The sequence below is a fragment of the Onthophagus taurus genome, unplaced genomic scaffold (assembly GCF_036711975.1).
Source record: "Onthophagus taurus isolate NC unplaced genomic scaffold, IU_Otau_3.0 ScKx7SY_16, whole genome shotgun sequence".
Lineage (NCBI taxonomy): Eukaryota > Metazoa > Arthropoda > Insecta > Coleoptera > Scarabaeidae > Onthophagus > Onthophagus taurus.
The window spans coordinates 1,351,147-1,368,478 of NW_027248941.1; the positions used below are offsets into that span (position 1 = coordinate 1,351,147).

The 17,332-nt window shown below is 36.0% G+C and overlaps 1 protein-coding gene and 2 long non-coding RNA genes across 5 annotated transcripts in view; 2 read left to right on the plus strand and 1 right to left on the minus strand.

Annotated features, from left to right (window-relative positions):
• Window positions 1–817: 817 nt before the first annotated feature.
• LOC111416015 (uncharacterized) lies at window positions 818–15,630 on the minus strand. Of its 3 annotated transcripts, none has more exons than XM_071201079.1 (4): window positions 15,542–15,630; window positions 12,978–15,246; window positions 6,683–7,820; window positions 818–3,518 (listed from the first exon to the last, which is right to left on the minus strand). In XM_071201079.1, exons 2-4 carry the CDS (start codon window positions 15,240–15,242, stop codon window positions 868–870), a joined length of 6,054 nt encoding a protein of 2,017 aa, XP_071057180.1. In that variant the 5' UTR covers window positions 15,243–15,246; window positions 15,542–15,630; the 3' UTR covers window positions 818–867. The 3 variants fall into 3 exon arrangements, with proteins under 3 accessions (XP_071057180.1, XP_071057179.1, XP_022903715.2); XM_071201078.1 differs by having other exon boundaries at window positions 15,500–15,591; XM_023047947.2 differs by lacking the exon at window positions 15,542–15,630 and adding an exon at window positions 15,310–15,406.
• LOC139432486 (uncharacterized) lies at window positions 3,980–5,563 on the plus strand. The gene is made up of 3 exons (XR_011642259.1): window positions 3,980–4,205; window positions 4,834–4,887; window positions 5,512–5,563. It is a non-coding gene; the product is annotated as an uncharacterized lncRNA (long non-coding RNA).
• Window positions 6,239–17,332, plus strand: part of LOC111416054 (uncharacterized) — a 42,392-nt gene continuing 31,298 nt past the window's right edge. The window contains exons 1-2 of the long non-coding RNA XR_011642253.1: window positions 6,239–6,377; window positions 6,441–16,073. This is a non-coding gene — a long non-coding RNA (uncharacterized lncRNA). The remainder of the gene's footprint in view (window positions 6,378–6,440; window positions 16,074–17,332) is intronic.

Genomic DNA, 17,332 nt, shown 5'->3' on the forward strand with positions numbered 1-17,332 from the left:
TCTACAAAACAACTTAAATTACTCTTTGATGACACTTTTAAAACATAAAGTTAAAGAATAAGGGTTATAACAAACGTTTTGGGGTTATTTCTTTGCCGATTAAGACAATTTTTGAAGCAAAATTAAATTTTAAGTTATAGGCAGAAAACATGCAACAACATTAAATGTCATCTAAGAGATGGCGCCACTTTAAAACGTAACAATTAGAATTATTTAATTTTAAAATCATTAATAATTGTTTTTGATTTTAATTATTTACTTAATTAAGAGGTTTTAGACTTACTTTTGATGTTGGATATCTTTCTTAAACATAATCGACGTTTTCTTCATCAAAAAAGAGTAAGGTTATGTCCCAACCAACTTATTATCCATGAATACGTTTAAATTCCTTTTTCGTGACACTTTTAAACGATAAAGTTAAAGAATAAGGGGTATAACAAACGTTTTGTGGTTATTTCTTTGCTGATTAAGACTTTTTTTGAAGCAAAATTAATAAATTTTAAGTTGCGTACAGAAAACACTAAATGTCATCTAAGAGATGGCGCCACTTTGAAACAGAAAATTATTCTATTCACAACATTTTCGTACACTTTTCTGCCAATGTAATAAGAAATAAAACTAAAACTAGAAATTTTAGAGTTAACCTCAAAATTTCTAGTTTTAGTTTTATTTTAATCCAAAATGATTTAGGAGACATATATGAGGTAGCGCCATCTGTTGGGAAAAGTCTTAAAATGAACTCATCACGTCAAATATGTTAATAATATTATTATTTATAATAATATACGGACGATGTTGATGAGTATATATAAATAAGTAGTTCCACACCACTTTTATTATAAAAATAATCAAAGAAACAACATTATTTTAATCACACAACTCCTTAGGTTTCCTCCTCGGCATTTTCTGCATCGCTTTAATCGTAACCAAAATCAAACTAAAAATCATCTCCTCGTCCTCCGGCACCTTATAATTATCAACAATCACCTCGGACATTTTCCTCAAACTATTAAACTTAACCAACATCGCCTCCCCCCTATCCTCGACCCGCTTCACTTCGAGCGTCAAATCGTGCGGATCAAACATATAGTAAATATCGTCCTTACAAAACAACGCGATCACATCACAATTCATCCTCAACATACAAAACATTTTCTGACGGAAAAACATTTCCAACGCTTTCTCAACACAAATCGGGGTGAATTGATTGAAAAGAACCGGCTTCCCAATCGCCAAACTCACCCGAACATCTTTAATAACAATTTCGCGTATAACACAATCCAAATTTAATTTTTTCGACATTGGGTGATACACGACAAAGGAATCTTTATAAAGTTGATCTCCGATGTCCAAAGTCATATTGATGACTTCATCGGTCCAATTATTAAAGGGAAGGAGGCGTTCCATGACGTAAGCGCTTAAACAATTCGGGATATCTTGGTTCCCTCGGGATAATAAGCAATAAAATTTCGAATTTTGACTCCTCGATCCTCGGATTAATCCCATTTCGTTTCCGGGGAGCATATAAAACGATTTTCGACCGGATTTTGCGATCCTTTTTAATTTCTCTTGCTCGCGGAGTTGTTTAATCATCTCTTGGATTTTCTTTTTCTCGCACGCTTTGCTAAATTCCTTTCCGTATCCTCGCCCTAAAATCGCGAGCGGAACCTCCTCTTTGTCTTTCTTTTTCTTTTTCCCTTTCGTTTTCATTTTTCCGACGCAAATCTCGATCGGGGTGATTCTGAATTCGACGTCGGTGTTGGGGGAAATTAACGCGGAAAAATGATCCGCTACCATTTTGTAATCGTCGAAAGTGACCACGCAAGCTGTTCCCCTACAAAAAGTGTCTCGGTCTTCTTCGGCCATCATCGGCATCCCGGAAATCCCCCGCGGGTTTGGGTCAAACATGTAAATCATGCGATGGGGTTCTTCTTCCTCCCAAATAGCCACGGATAATGGGGGTGTTGTGATAACCCCGTGGGTGTTTTCTTGGAAGAATTTTTCGATTCCTACTCGTAGATTTTGGACTTTTGTGTGTAAAGCATCGACGACTCCGATTTGTTCGTTTTCGCGGATTTCGCAACTCGCTTTTAATTCGCCTATTTTGAAGTCTTTAGGGACGAATTCGACGGTTAAGGCTTGCTCCCATGGGTTAAATGAGTACCCCAAGTTATCCAAGGCTACACCATAAAGCGCATCTCCGATTCTCACGATTTCGTCGATGATTGGTTTGGTCCAAAACGCGGGGTTATGCACTAAAGTCATCGCGAGAGCCACAAAAGCGACTGCTGCACACTGCGAATTTGCTTGCCGCTTAAACACGGGATCTTGTTGGCTAATACCACCTCGTACGATCGATTTTCCCGGCGAAATCTCCTCGAAGGGGGTCGCAATTTTAGGGGCTTGGACTTTAACGGGGACTTTTCTCACTTCGTCCCGCGGGCATTTCATCGCGTTTAATTCCACGGTGTGAATAAAAAAGCGGTTATCGCCTTCGGAGGATAAATTCTCCAAAAATAAGTTCCCCAAATCTTCGAGATTGAGGAATCTCGTGATGCAAGAAACCCCGTTGATTATTTTCCGCCCGCTTGGCCCCCTCGAATGCGAATCGTACATGTAATACGCAGTTCCTTGCCTCCAAATCGCCACCAACAACTCTTTCGACTCCAACAGCCCCGTTCGTTGCGTTGAAAAGAATTTATTTAATCCCCGATTAACGTCGAGTAAATCTTCTTGGTCCTCCGCTTTGATATCGCCCGAAATCGTCGATAACTCCAAAGTGTATTGGATCATATCACCGGAGATACAAAATTCTTTGGCTAAATTTAGTTTGTTCGTCATGTCGTGAAGTACGATCGTTAATAATTCATCGTCGGGGTAATTCCCGTCTTTTTCTTCCCGACGAATTTTAGTAACAACGTTTAAAGAAAAAGTGTGCAAACGGTCCCCATAAACAGCGATGTCATCGACAGTTTGTATTTTAAAAATCGGCAAAGTGTAAAGCGTTTGGAAACTTAACGCTAAAATGCAAAGCGCGGTCGTTTGTTTGCCGCGATTAATCTCGGGGAAAATTTCGCAATCCTCCGTTATGGTCCCCCTCAAAATCCATTTGTTTTTGTCGAATTCGAGGAATTGGTTCCATTGGCCCACGTTTTTAAAGTTGCTTATCGTGCCGTATTCATCTTCGAAAACGTCTTTGCTATCGACGACGTTTAAATAATGCAGAGTTGTTAATTTATACGGTAATTCGGTTTCTAAAGGGGGCGTATTCCCGGTTATTTGCTTAACCAAATCTTCTGGGTAAATGAATCTCATCACGTAACCTTTTCCCCGCTTCTCTTTTTCGTGCCAATAATGCGAACTGTGACGTTCTAATTCTTCCGAAAATACTTCCTCTTCTTCGACGTATTCCTCACCCATGTAAAGTTCTAACCCATATTCTTGACCTTCATCTGCATCAACATCTGCATCGTTTTTCGGTTCTGATATTGTAGCGGCCGTGTCTGAAGTAACATTACCTAAAATATAATTAATTTTGTAGTTATTACTTACACATTCTCTTAAAAGTAGAAGGGATTTTTTAAACATAACCTCAAACTCAAATTTAAACCAATCCTAGAAACATAAAACAGATGTACATAACACCTTTATATAATATTATGGCAAATTTCTTAATCTACAATCAATTAAAACGTTTTTAAATCGTTTTGTTTGAGGTTAAACATTATTTATAATTTTTATGTTAAAATTCCAACTTCATATCAAACAGTTTGTGGCGCCATCTTTTAATGCTAAGTTTAATTTCTATCTATTTATTTATAACTTTTTCATTAAAATTAATTGTTTAAAAGCGTTAAAATGCAACAAAATCATTAATTTCGTTATTATATTTATTATTACAAATAATCGAAATTAACAATTGTGACTGAAAAATGTTAATCATTTAAATCGTTTTAGAAAAAAACTTACAATCTCCAGGATTAAATCAACCAATTTTTCGATATATTTAATGTTATCTAAACCAAATTCTTCAACCGCAACGATTTTTGATACACTTTTTAAGCAAACGCTGCATTTATAATAATAATAATAATAATTATTCGTGCATTTTACATTAATTCAATAAAAAAAATATTGTTTATAATTTTTAGGTTACAATTCCAACTTCATTACGATACAGTTTGTGGCGCCATCTTTTGATGCGGGTAAGAAGTTTAATTTTTTATTTAAAACGATTTAATTAAAATTAATTGTTTAAAAACGTTTATATTCAACAAAATCATTAATTTCGTTGAATTCGCACCCAAAAGAATATTGTTTATTGTTACAAATAATCGAAATTAAAGATTGTGACAGAAAAATTAATTGAGGTTAAGTTATTTTACAAGTGTTGTGTTTTTGATCGTTAAAATTAATTTCGACGTGAAAACACCCTCGCAATGATAACAAATTAATTAGTTGTCTTCAACGATCCCCCCCTGATTAATTTTTGATGATTCTAAGTCACTTAATTCGTTATTTTCTAGCAATTTTAAACAAAGCTTTTTAAACTCGTAGGACTCATTGAGGGTACCACAACATTTTAAGCATAAATAATGAGTGCTATTCCAACTCTATAACCAATTAAAACGTTATGTTAATCATTAAAATCGTTTTGGAAGAAAACTTACAATCTCCGGGATTAAATCAACCAATTTTTCGATATATTTAATGTTATCTAAACCAAATTCTTCAACCGCAACGATTTTTGATACACTTTTTAAACAAACGCTGCATTTATCTTCGTGCATTTTACATTAATCCAATAAAAAAAATATTGTTTATAATTTTTAGGTTAGAACTCCAACTTCATTACGATACAGTTTGTGGCGCCATCTTTTGATGCAGGTAAGAAGTTTGTTTATTTAAAACGATTTAATTAAAATTAATTGTTTAAAAACGTTTATATTCAACAAAATCATTAATTTCGTTGAATTCGCACCCAAAAGAATATTGTTTATTGTTACAAATAATCGAAATTAAAAATTATGACAGAAAAATGAATTGAGGTTAAGTTATTTTACAAGTGTTGTGTTTTTGATCGTTAAAATTAATTTCGACGTAAAAACACCCTCGCAATGATAACAAATTAATTAGTTGTCTTCAACGATCCCCTCCTGATTAATTTTTGATGATTCTAAGTCACTTAATTCGTTATTTTTTAGCGATTTTAAACAAAGCTTTTTAAACTCGTAGGACTCATTGAGGGTACCACAACATTTTAAGCATAAATAATGAGTGCTATTCCAACTCTATAACTAATTAAAACGTTATGTTAATCATTTAAATCGTTTTAGAAAAAAACTTACAATCTCCGGGATTAAATCAACCAATTTTTCGATAAATTTAATGTTATCTAAACCAAATTCTTCAACCGCAACGATTTTTGATACACTTTTTAAACAAACGCTGCATTTATCTTCGTGCATTTTACATTAATCCAATAAAAAAAATATTGTTTATAATTTTTAGGTTAGAACTCCAACTTCATTACGATACCGTTTGTGGCGCCATCTTTTGATGCGGGTAAGAAGTTTAATTTTTTTATAACTTTTTAATTAAAATTAATTGTTTAAAAGCGTTAATATCCAACAAAATCGTTAATTCACACTCAAAGAAATATATATTATTACAAATAATCGAAATTAGAAATTGTGACAGAAAAATTAATTAAGGTTATGTACCCGCAATAATATTCGCTTTAAATTCGTTAAAATCGCGAATAACGTCGAAGATAAATCAAAATGAACATGTTAAGAGGTATCTTTCGATCGGGTCTGATTCGTCCAAGAAGAAAAATCGTTAATTTCTCGATGTAATAGCGATTTTATACTTAATCCTTGAAAGTACTACAACATTTTAGGCACAAATAATCCAACTCTTACTTAATTAAAGCGTTGTTAAAATAAACGAGACAGTGTTTAACCATACGTTGATAATATAAACTTGGGTAATAATTAATAATGAATAAATAATAAAATTGATACAAATTAGAGAAACGTCACGTAGTTATTTTAACCACATTTTTTTTTGGGTTGGCAATACTTAATTACTAATAATTTTCTCTAATTATTTAATTATAATTAAAATAATAATTAAATAACATGAATCAAATCATTAATTAATTAAATTTGTTCCGATATATTTCAGTTTATTGTTTAATTATAATTTAATTTAAATTAATTCGTGTTTTAATCCAGTACCAACCCAAAAATAAACAACAAAACATAACCTCAACTAATCGTTTGCGTTCGAGAAAATGAGTTATTTTCATGAAATAACTCTTAATTACTCACTTAACTAATTGAGTTAAGTTAATAAACGTAATAATGACACATGTAAGTAATAACAACGTTAAATTTCTTTTAGTATGGTTAAATTCTAAAACGAAACTTTTTTAGGTTATGTTGTATCGGATTTTTTTGATATAAATGAATCAAAATCGATTAAATATGGGATTTAAATCAATTTATAACACCTAATCTGCATAATTATGCTTAGGAAGAGTCTTTTTTGAGGGGATTATCATTGAATTTGAAAAAAAATTTTGTTGTCAAAATTTTTGGGGTTATGTTTATCAATTTATAATTTAATTAATATTATCTTATTTATTAGGATTAAATTAATGAAAAATTAACATTACCAACATCGGAAGTCATCGATTTTTTCCAACCGCCACGTCGGTGGTGTTGATGCGGTTTTTTCTTGGGCCATTCGTATTTCCCATAAATCTGGCCGTTTTCGTCGCGTGGTTTCGAATCGAAACAATAAAAAAGGTCATCTTCCGTCCAGAAGACGCACGTCATATGTTTGGATTCGATTAGATGTATTTTGCGGTCTTCTTCGTCTTCGGCCGGTGGAGGTGGTTCCCCTTCTGTGGGGGCTGGAGGTTTTAGAATCGAATGGGTTTTAGCCGGGTTATCATCTGTGGGTGGGCAAAATATCTCTTTTAGCGTTGCCTCCAAATCGGCGTAAGTTCCCTCTTTAACATCTTTGTAATCAACATCAAATTTATTGACGCCGATTTTAAAATTTTTAATAACATTATCCGTCGTTATTTTGTTCGCATCGTCTTCGGGGGGTTCCTCGGTTTTCGATGCGACCTCCGGCGGGGGTGTTGCAACTTTCGGGGAATCCTCTTCTTTACCTTTTTTCCCCTTTTTCTTGCCTTCGCTTTTAGGCTCTTCGATTTTAATTTCAACGGCGGGTTGTTGAGGGGCGGACGCGTCGTTTTCGGCCGGCTCAATCGCTTTTAATTCATCACCGATATTTTTCTCCATCGTCTCGAAATAAAGGGCGTCGCCCAACTCTAAGACTTCGTTGAGTATATCGACGGACCATAAAACCGTTGGGATCACATACGACATCGCTATGGCGTAGAAACTCATACAAACACTTTGTTTTCCAGCGTTGAGCCCGTAACGCGGGTCTATTTCGCTGTAGCGCGATCTTAAGATAGCGCGGTTTGCGTCTAAGCCGATGTAATGGTTGAGAGGTGGCGAAGGGGTTCCTTCTCCTTGTAGGATTTGGACGTCGACTTTTGTGATGTTGAACATGTCGTTTGTGTCGGCGGGGAGATTCGCTAGGATTAGATCGCATAGTTCGATTGAGCTTGTTGTTCTTATTATCATTGATGTTCCGTAGAAGCAGGGTAATCCTTGGTCGTTTCTGGTGTGGGGGTCGAAATAATAATAATAACCTTCTAAACAGAATATGGTTACTGCTAATCCTCTCGTTGATACGATCCCGCAACATCCTTCTTCGAAGAAATCGATGACACCCTACAAAAATTTATTTTAAATTATTATGGGCAAAGATAATTCTTAGCTGATTAATCAAGTTTCAGATTATATAAACTAGGAGGATACAAGATGGGTAATAACATGGTTAACATCCTGGCATTGCTGATGGAAAACTAGGTACAGCTTCCAGAAGATGAGATAATGCTAGCAGAAGCCTTGGTAGTACTGATACAAGACTAGAATTATTGACAAAAAACTAGACACTGCTGTTAGAAGACTCAAGCTTGCTGATGGAAGTCTAGACACAGCTGCAAAAGATTATATATTGCTAATAGAAGACTGCTTACATGAGAAATAATAATACTAATACAAGTTTAGATACTGATAATAGAAGAAAACACGCTGATTTCCTCACGACGACTTAAAAAAAATTAATAGATATCTGCCTATGACGAAAATTAAATTCTTATTGCAAAAGAGTAGATATTGCTAATGGAAAACTAGATACAACTTCCATAAAATAAGATACAGCTAGCACAAGTCTTGGTACTGCTGATACAAGACTAAAATTATTGCCAAAAAACTAGATACTGCGTTAGCATTGCATAAACACTCTCCCAATATTAAAAGCATTTCAGTTTGCTCACTAAAACTGTAATAGACTGTAATTATTTATCATTTTAAACAATTATTACCGACTGACGAATCTTGAGTAATGCTTTGAGAGTTGCTTTACTGCTGCAGTTACAATTTGTTTTCATCAATGAACTTGAAATAAAGCGAATAACTTGAAAACGAAAATAATTTTAAAACTTTTAGCATCAATTGGAAAATGTAAGCAGTTATGACATAATTAAATTTTTTTTAGGGAAATAACCTTTGTTAACACTCTATATAGCATTGATCCCGAATATGCATGTTTTCAAAAGTTCGAAGTGTCGTTCTGAAGTTTCTGAGACTCTCTGAACAGCCTGTATGGGACGTAATTCTTTAAAACTACCTTTAAGTTCTTGTTTACATCTTAAATAACAACTAATAGTGTTGAACATTTAGGACAAATTTCGACAAATTAGACCAAATAAGAAATTTAAACAAAAAAGTTGTGGTCAAGGTGCTGCAAACGGCGAAGACGCGAGCGGAGTTGCGCCGCTCTCCATGTGAGGATAAGTTACGCTACTTTAGTACTACTTCCATACCAAATTTCATTGCGCTAGACACACGCATTCAAATTATACAGGGTGTGCTCGTGAATTATTTTCAACAGTGTATTAGACTCAAACTGAGGTCATACAACTAAGAAAGTTAATGATAAGTCATGAACGAGCTTTTGCCTCGACCGCAAGCAACCTCGGCTTCATTTTTTCAACCAGTAAAAGTATTTCAGACCCAAGCAAAGATCATACAAATAAGAAATGTAAAAATAAATCCTAATTGAACTACTGCCTCGGCCGCAAGCGATCTCGGCTTCATCTTTTTAATTGTCGAAGACATATTAGACTCAAACTGAGGCCATGCCAAAGAACATACAAATAAGAAATGTAAAAATAAATCCTAATTGAACTACTGCCTCGGCCGCAAACGACCTCGGCTTCATTTCTTTGGTAATTATGCCAGTCGCGTGGATGTATCTTCAATTCACTCAGTAAATTAATATGGGAGTAGGTTTTTCTTTTCAATAACCACTCTTTACACCATATATCACGTCTCTTCTTCGGCATTTTCCTCTTATGGACAAGGCAAAAAGCAGTCAGTGAAAACCGCAAACTGGTGCTTGTTCAAACATACTTGTATCGTGTGGTGGCGAAGGGAAATTTTCCATTTTTGTTCAAAAAGATTAATCATGTATCCTTGTCAAGTTTGCAGTTATGTGTGTAGCCACCTTTAGACTCAAACTGAGGCCATACAAGCAAGAAACTTAATGATAAGTTATGAACGAGCTTTTGCCTCGACCGCAAGCAACCTCGGCTTCATTTTTTCAACCAGCAAAAACATTTCAGACCCAAGCAAAGAACACACAAATAAGAAATGTAAAAATAAATCCGAATTCAACTACAGCCTCGGCTTTATCTCTTTAATTGCCGAAGACATATTAGACTCAAACTGAGGTCATACAAGCAAGAAACTTAATGAAAGTCATGAACGAGCTTTGTCCTCGGTCGCAAGCGACCTCCGCTTCATATTTTTAACCTGCGAAAACATATTAGACCCAAACTGAGGTCATACAAGCAAGAAACTTAATGATAAGCTATGAACAAGCTTTTGCCTCGGCCGCAAGCGACCTCGGCTTGATTTTTTCAACCGGCGAAAACATTTCAGACTCAAAAAAGGTCATACAAACAAGAAACTTAATGATAAGTCATCAATGAGCTTTTGCCTCGGCCGCAAGCGACCTCGGCTTCATTTTTTTAACCAGCGGAGACATTTCAGACTCAGAAGAAGTCATACAAGCAAGAAACATAATGATAAGTCATGGAAAAGCTTTTGCCTCGGCCGTAAGCGACATCGGCTTCATTTTTTTTAACCAGCGAGGTCATATTAGACTCAAACTGAGGTCATACAAGCAAGAAACTTAATGATAAGTCATGAAAAAACTTTTGCCTCGGCCGCAAGCGACCTCTGCTTCATTTTTTTTAACCAGCGAAGACATATTGGACTTAAACTGAAGTCATACAAGTAAGAAACTTAATGATAAGTCATGAATTAGCTTTTGCCTCGGCCGCAAGCGACCTCGGCTTCATTTTTTGTAACCAGCGAGGTCATATTGGACTCAAACTCAGGTCATACAAGTAAGAAACTTAATAATAAGTTACGAATGAGCTTTTGCCTCGGACGCAAGCGACCTCGGCTTGATTTTTTCAACCGGCGAAAACATTTCAGACACAAAAAAAAGTCATACAAGCAAGAAACTTAATGATAAGTCATGAATAAGCTTTTGCCTCGGCCGCAAGCAACCTCGGCTTCATTCTTTTTAACCAGCGAAGACATATTGGACTCAAACTGAGGTCATGCAAATAAGAAACTTAATGATAAATCACGAATGAACTTTTGCCTCGGCCGCAAGCGACCTCGGCTTGATTTTTTCAACCAACGAAAACATTTCAGACTCAAAAAAGGTCATACATGCAAGAAACTTAATGATAAGTCGTGAATAAGCTTTTGCCTCGGCCGCAAGCGACCTCGGCTTCATTTTTTTTAACCAACAAAGACATATTAGACTCAAACTGAGGTCATACAATTAAGAAATTTAATGATAAGTCATGAACAAGCATTTCCCTCGGTCGCAAGCGACCTCGGCTTGATTTTTTTAACCGGCGAAAACATTTCAGACTCAAAAAAAGGTCATACAAGCAAGAAACTTAATGATAAGTCATGAAAAAGCTTTTGCCTCGGCCGCAAGCGACCTCAGCTTCATTTTTTTTAACCAGCGAAGACATATTGGACTCAAACTGAGGTCATACATGTAAGAAACTTAATGATAAGTCATGAAAAAGCTTTTGCCTCGGCCGCAAGCGACCTCGGCTTCATTTTTTGTAACCAGCGAGGTCATATTAGACTCAAACTGAGGTCATGCAAGTAAGAAACTTAATGATAAGTCATGAATGAGCTTTTGCCTCGGCCGCAAGCGACCTCGTCTTCATTCTTTTTAACCAGCGATGACATATTGGACTCAAACTGAGGTCATACAAGTAAGAAACTTAATGATAAGTCATGAATCAGCTTTAGCCTCGGCCGCAAGCGACCTCGGCTTCATTTTTTTAACCAGCGAAGACATTTCAGACTCAAAAGATGTCATAAAAGCAAGAAACTTAATGATAAGTCATGAACAAGCTTTCGCCTTGGCCGCAAGCGACATCGGCTTCATTTTTTTTAACCAGCGAAGACATTTCAGACTCAAAAGAAGTCATACAAGCAAGAAACTTAATGATAAGTCATGAACGAGCTTTTGCCTCGGCCGCAAGCGACCTTGGCGTGATTTTTTCAAGCGGCGAAAACATTTCAGATACAAAAAAAAGTCATACAAGCAAGAAACTTAATGATAAGTCATGAATAAGCTTTTGCCTCGGCCGCAAGCGACCTCGGCTTCATTCTTTTTTAACCAGCGAAGACATGTTGGATTCAAACTGAGGTCATGCAAGTAAAAAACTTAATGATAAATCACGAATGAACTTTTGCCTAGGCCGCAAGCGACCTCGGCTTGATTTTTTCAACCGGCGAAAACATTTCAGACTCAAAAAAGGTCATACATGGAAGAAACTTAATGATAAGTCGTCAATAAGTTTTGGCTCGGCCGCAAGCGACCTCGGCTTCATTTTTTTTAACCAACAAAGACATATTAGACTCAAACTGAGGTCATACAAGTAAGAAACTTAATGATAAGTCATGAACAAGCATTTCCCTCGGTCGCAAGCGACCTCGGCTTAATTTTTTCAACCGGCGAAAACATTTCAGACTCAAAAAAAGGTCATACAAGCAAGAAACTTAATGATAAAGTCATGAAAAAGCTTTTGCCTCGGCCGCAAGCGACCTCGGCTTCATTTTTTTAACCTGCGAAAACATATTAGACTCAAATTGAGGTCATACAAGTAAGAAACTTAATGATAAGTCATGAATGAGCTTTTGCCTCGGCCGCAAGCGACCTCGGCTTCGTTTTTTAACCAGCGAAAACATATTAGACTCAAATTGAGGTCATACAAGTAAGAAACTTAATGATGAGTCATGAATGAGCTTTTGCCTCGGCCGCAAGCGACCTCGGCTTCGTTTTTTTAACCAGCGAAAACATTTCAGACACAAAAGAAGTCATACAAGCAAAAAACTTAATGAAAAGTCATGAAAAAGCTTTTGCCTCGGCCGCAAGCGACCTCGGCTTCATTTTTTGTAACCAGCGAGGTCATATTGGACTCAAACTCAGGTCATACAAGTAAGAAACTTAATAATAAGTTACGAATGAGCTTTTGCCTCGGCCGCAAGCGACCTCGGCTTGATTTTTTCAACCGGCGAAAACATTTCAGACACAAAAGAAGTCATACAAGCAAGAAACTTAATGATAAGTCATGAAAAAGCTTTTGCCTCGGCCGCAAGCGACCTCGGCTTCATTTTTTTTAACCAGCGAAGACATATTGGACTCAAACTGAGGTCATACAAGCAAGAAACTTAATGATGAGTCATGAACGCAGAATCACCACAACATATAGTTACCTTTTTTAGATTTGAAACTTCATTACCATCATCGTTAAAGAGACACCCGTTGATTAAACAAGTTGTGTACTCAAAAACATATTCTTTCTTGTCGTTGTTAAATTTGAGGTTAAGCTCATCAATCATTAAAAGCCGGCTGATAAATTTGTTCTTCGCCGTTAAGGTGTCGATCGTTTCCTGGTAATAAGCGCTTCCGACCTCGAGGCATTTATCCAAATCCTCCGACGTCCACAACTTGACGTGCTTCTCTTTCTGCATCGCTATAGCGTACGCGCAAATCGCCGTGGCTTGGGTGTTTCTGATATTATCATCGAACTTTTTGTTGTTTTGCGAAAAAGTCCCTCTCACTATCCACTTAGTCAACGATAAAGGCTTGTATCCGTAATATTTATCGGGTAACTTAACATAATCATCGACTTGGATTTTACAAAGCACGAATTGTTCCCTCCGCCTCTCGCGATCGACGTTCCTCATATACAAATCAACTAAATCTTTGAGATTCGTGAACCAAGTTAAACACGCCGCCCCCGCATCAACTTGCAAAATTTCAATTTTCGACCCAACTTGCATCGTTCGAATGATAGTTAACCCCCTCGCGTCGCGTTCGTTCGGATCAAACATATAATAATGTCCTTTAGTGCGCCAAATCGCTAAAGTTAAGGGGCCCAAAACGATACAAACATCCTCCTCCAAAAACAATTCTTTAAGCGCCCTCAAAAGATCTAAAATTTCCTCAGAATCGGATCCCAATTTCCCCACGGCACGAAACAACGCGATTTTCGGGGCGAACACTTTTTCTTCGATTTTAATCGTTTCGCAAAGCGTGGTTATTTTTAAGACGGGTTCTCCGGGGAACGTCTTCATGGATTCCCGGTACATTTGATTCCCATTCCGGAGGATTTCGTCCAAAACCGTCGAGGTCCAATATTTCGAGCTAAAAATTCGCAACATTGAAACGGCCGAAACCGCCATTGTTATGCTTTGTTTTCCGGCGCATTTCATGAATTTGGGATCGGCTTGGTGCATTGTTCCGCGAAGAATCCCGGCTAATTCGGGGATTAATTCGCGGAAATAAGTTAAACTCGCCGCGTGGGCTTTCTCAATCGGGGGTTTTACGTGGACCATAACGAGTTTTTCGGGGGGTTCTTCTTCTTCTCCCATTTCTTCCCCCTCTCCTATTGCGACCGGTTTCGCCGCTTGACCATCGTCAGCTTCATCTTCTTCTTCTTCCGCGGGGGGTGGTTCCTCGTCGATTTCGATCATGCGGTCGTTTGGGTCTGGAGGCGGGGGTAAAAGGAGTGCTGCTCCTTTCGCTTTCATTTTTTCGATTTGTAATTCTTCGATTTTTTGTTTATCAGCATCCGAAAGCGCCCTTAACTCCAAATTCGCGTCGTCTAAGCATTCGGGGAAAGCGGTGTTAATCTCGAATTTCCTCGAAATATCCGTCGCGGTCATCCGGAAATTCGGGTTAATCTCGCTGCTTTTAACACTGTCCAAGATGAAATTACGAATCGTTTCTAAATTTTTCGCTCGGATTAAAACGCAGAATCCCCTTCCTATGGGAACTAAAGATTGGTCGGCTAATTGGTCGTGTTCGCACGGATCGAAAACGAAATACCCATTTCCTATTAACCAAACGGCGAAGAATCGGTTCGGTTGTAATTGGACGACGGTGAAGTTGTTGTCTTTCATGAATTCGGTCGCTAAATCGATGAAGTGAATCCCCGGTTCTAAAGGGTCGGGTAACATCCTCGAGCAGATCATTTTTCCTTTCGTTGACATTGTGATTCGAAATCGGTCGACGAAATAGGTGTGGTACACCTCGTCGAGGCGTAAATGAGTTTTATTTCGCTCTAAACCTAAAAGGATTATGCTATCTTCGTGGAGTTTATCCCCAACGTCTAAAATCTTGTCTAAAGTGTAAGGGGTCCATTTTATGATGTCGAACATTTGGGCGAAAGCGCAGGCTACGATGCAATTCGCGGCTCCTTGGAACCCGCACGTTTTGAAACCGTATTTCTTGTAGAATTGACTCCAATGTCCCACCATTAAATAAATCTTTTTTGATTCGATGTATTCGAATCCGTGCCAAACTTTCTTTAGGCTTGATCGTTCTAATTTGACGTTGATTGTGCTTGGTTTTTTATAAGCTGGTTCTCGTTTTTTCTTTTTCCTTTTATCCGGCGGGATCCATTTCTTTGTTGTTAACGGGGGATAATCGATTTTTGGACGGGTGTTTCTTGGTTTTTGCTGCTTCTTTCTCATAACCCTAAAAATACAAATTTTTTTTAATAATATTAACCCATAGCATCGAAACGCTTTTAATAATTACATTTTGATGTGTGAAAGCTATTTTAATTAAGTTTTAAACTAAAAATTTTGTTCGCGGCGATAATTTTGGCAACTTCCGAATATTTATTTTGAAATTATTGTGTCAAAAAGTGTTGTTATGGAGATTTATTAAAAATGATAAGTGACGAGTACTGTGCGAAGTGTTAGAACATTTGATCGTTAAGACATACCTTAATTATTGTAATTAATAAAGCTTCCGAGACAAGTTTTACCTAAATCATAAACATAACCTCAATCCAGTTGACAGTTAATTTTTAATTGCTCATAATTCTCTCAAAACGATTAATATCCTTTCTAAACCATCCAAAACGGGAAAATCAGCCTCAGTTACATCTAATTCATTACATCCCAGAAGATTTTGAGCGATTTTAACCTTGAAAATTGGTTTTAATTTCTAAAATTCAAACTTCTTTTGTGGTTGGAGAATCTTGAAACCTCCAATGGACCGCTGAAATAGAATGATTTATGCATCAAATACGAAGTTTCATCCAAATTAGTGAAAAATTAAGGAAGATATGAACGAAATAAGATTTGGAATTTTGAGCACTTCGAACGAAATCCGCTAGATGGCGCTCTCGGACTCTACGAAGATTTGAATTTATTTTAAGGGAAGAAATGGCGCGAAACCCATCAACCAATCAGAGGCGAGGGTTAAAAATAGAAGGAAGAAAATTTTCTGGGGAAGGGGAAGAGGGTATATAAGGGAAGGAAAAAGTTGAACCAAAACAGTTTAATTTAGGAAGGGTAAGAGCACAGTTGAATTTTGATAAAAATCTAAAAGTAGTTTCCTAACCTTAAATTAGTTCTCCGATTCAAAAGATCCATTTTCCATTCCTAAGAGGGACCTTCCAATCCAATCCAATAAAGATCTTCGATGGAATTGAGCTACAACATAACCTAAAAGTTATTTATCAGATAAGTGGAAATTTTCTTGTTAATTTTCGTGTTAATAATTCAAGATAACTTACGAGTCAGTTGAATAATCAAAATTACTTTCATTTTAATTGAGAATCTATCGGTTATTTTCGACCGACTTAAATCTTTTCTTGATGTAAACAACATTTTTTTTTCGTTCCGTTTGACAACTGTCATTATTGGCAGAATAGAAATCTGTAATTTAAAGTTTCCTTTTTGAGCCTGAATTCGTAAAATTATTTTTGTAAAAAGAACGCTGAGATAAGAGAATTCAAAAAACTTAATTAAAAATAATAATTATTTTATTTTTTTTAATACAAATATCCGTTTTTTAATACATTTGGTTTAATTATTATACTATATTACCGACCGAAAACAAATATAATAATGAGGGTATTGACAGTTAGAATAAAAGTGCTTAACTTTTTTAAACGCGAAAACATTTTAGATTTTAATCTCAGATTTAAAATTAAGAATACTTTTAAATGAACCCAAACTTGACGGGGTTATCTTGAAAAATAAAAAAGTTAACCTCAAATACTAAAAACGTCAACTGTCAAAATGATGTATTGAGAGATTTTAACTCTATTTTCATAAATAAAATTAAAAATGCTTTAAAATGAGCCCAAACTCGATGAGGTTATCTTAAAAAATAAAAAAATTAACCTAAAAATCGAAAAATGTCAACTGTCAAAATAACGTATTAAGAGATTTTAACTCTATTTTCATAAGTAAAATTAAAAATGCTTTAAAATGAACCCAAACTCGACGGGGTTATCTTAAAGAATAAAAAAATTAACCTCAAAATCATTAAACGTCAGCTGTCAAAATGATTTTTAAATCATCACGTTTCGGGTGTTTTTAGTGATAGATATGTCGTGTTTGGTGTCGTTTTAAAGGGAATTTGACGGAGATTAAGAATATTTGTGCAAAAATTAAAAAAATTATAATCAGAAGTAATAATTTTTAAATTTTAACCTCAAAATCATTAAACGTCAACTGTCAAAACAATGTGTTAAGAGATTTTAGCTCTATTTTTTTTAATACAATTAGAAATGCTTTGAAATAAACCCAAACTCGGTGGGATT

Bases quoted from the DNA above. Each gene is read 5' to 3' on its own strand.
- LOC111416015 (XM_023047947.2), bottom strand. The intron at 7,821-12,977 runs GTAACTATATGT...AAATTTTTGTAG, and splicing joins AAGTTTCAAATCTAAAAAAG to GGTGTCATCGATTTCTTCGA. The intron at 3,519-6,682 runs GTAATGTTAATT...ATTATATTTTAG, and splicing joins ATCGATGACTTCCGATGTTG to GTAATGTTACTTCAGACACG.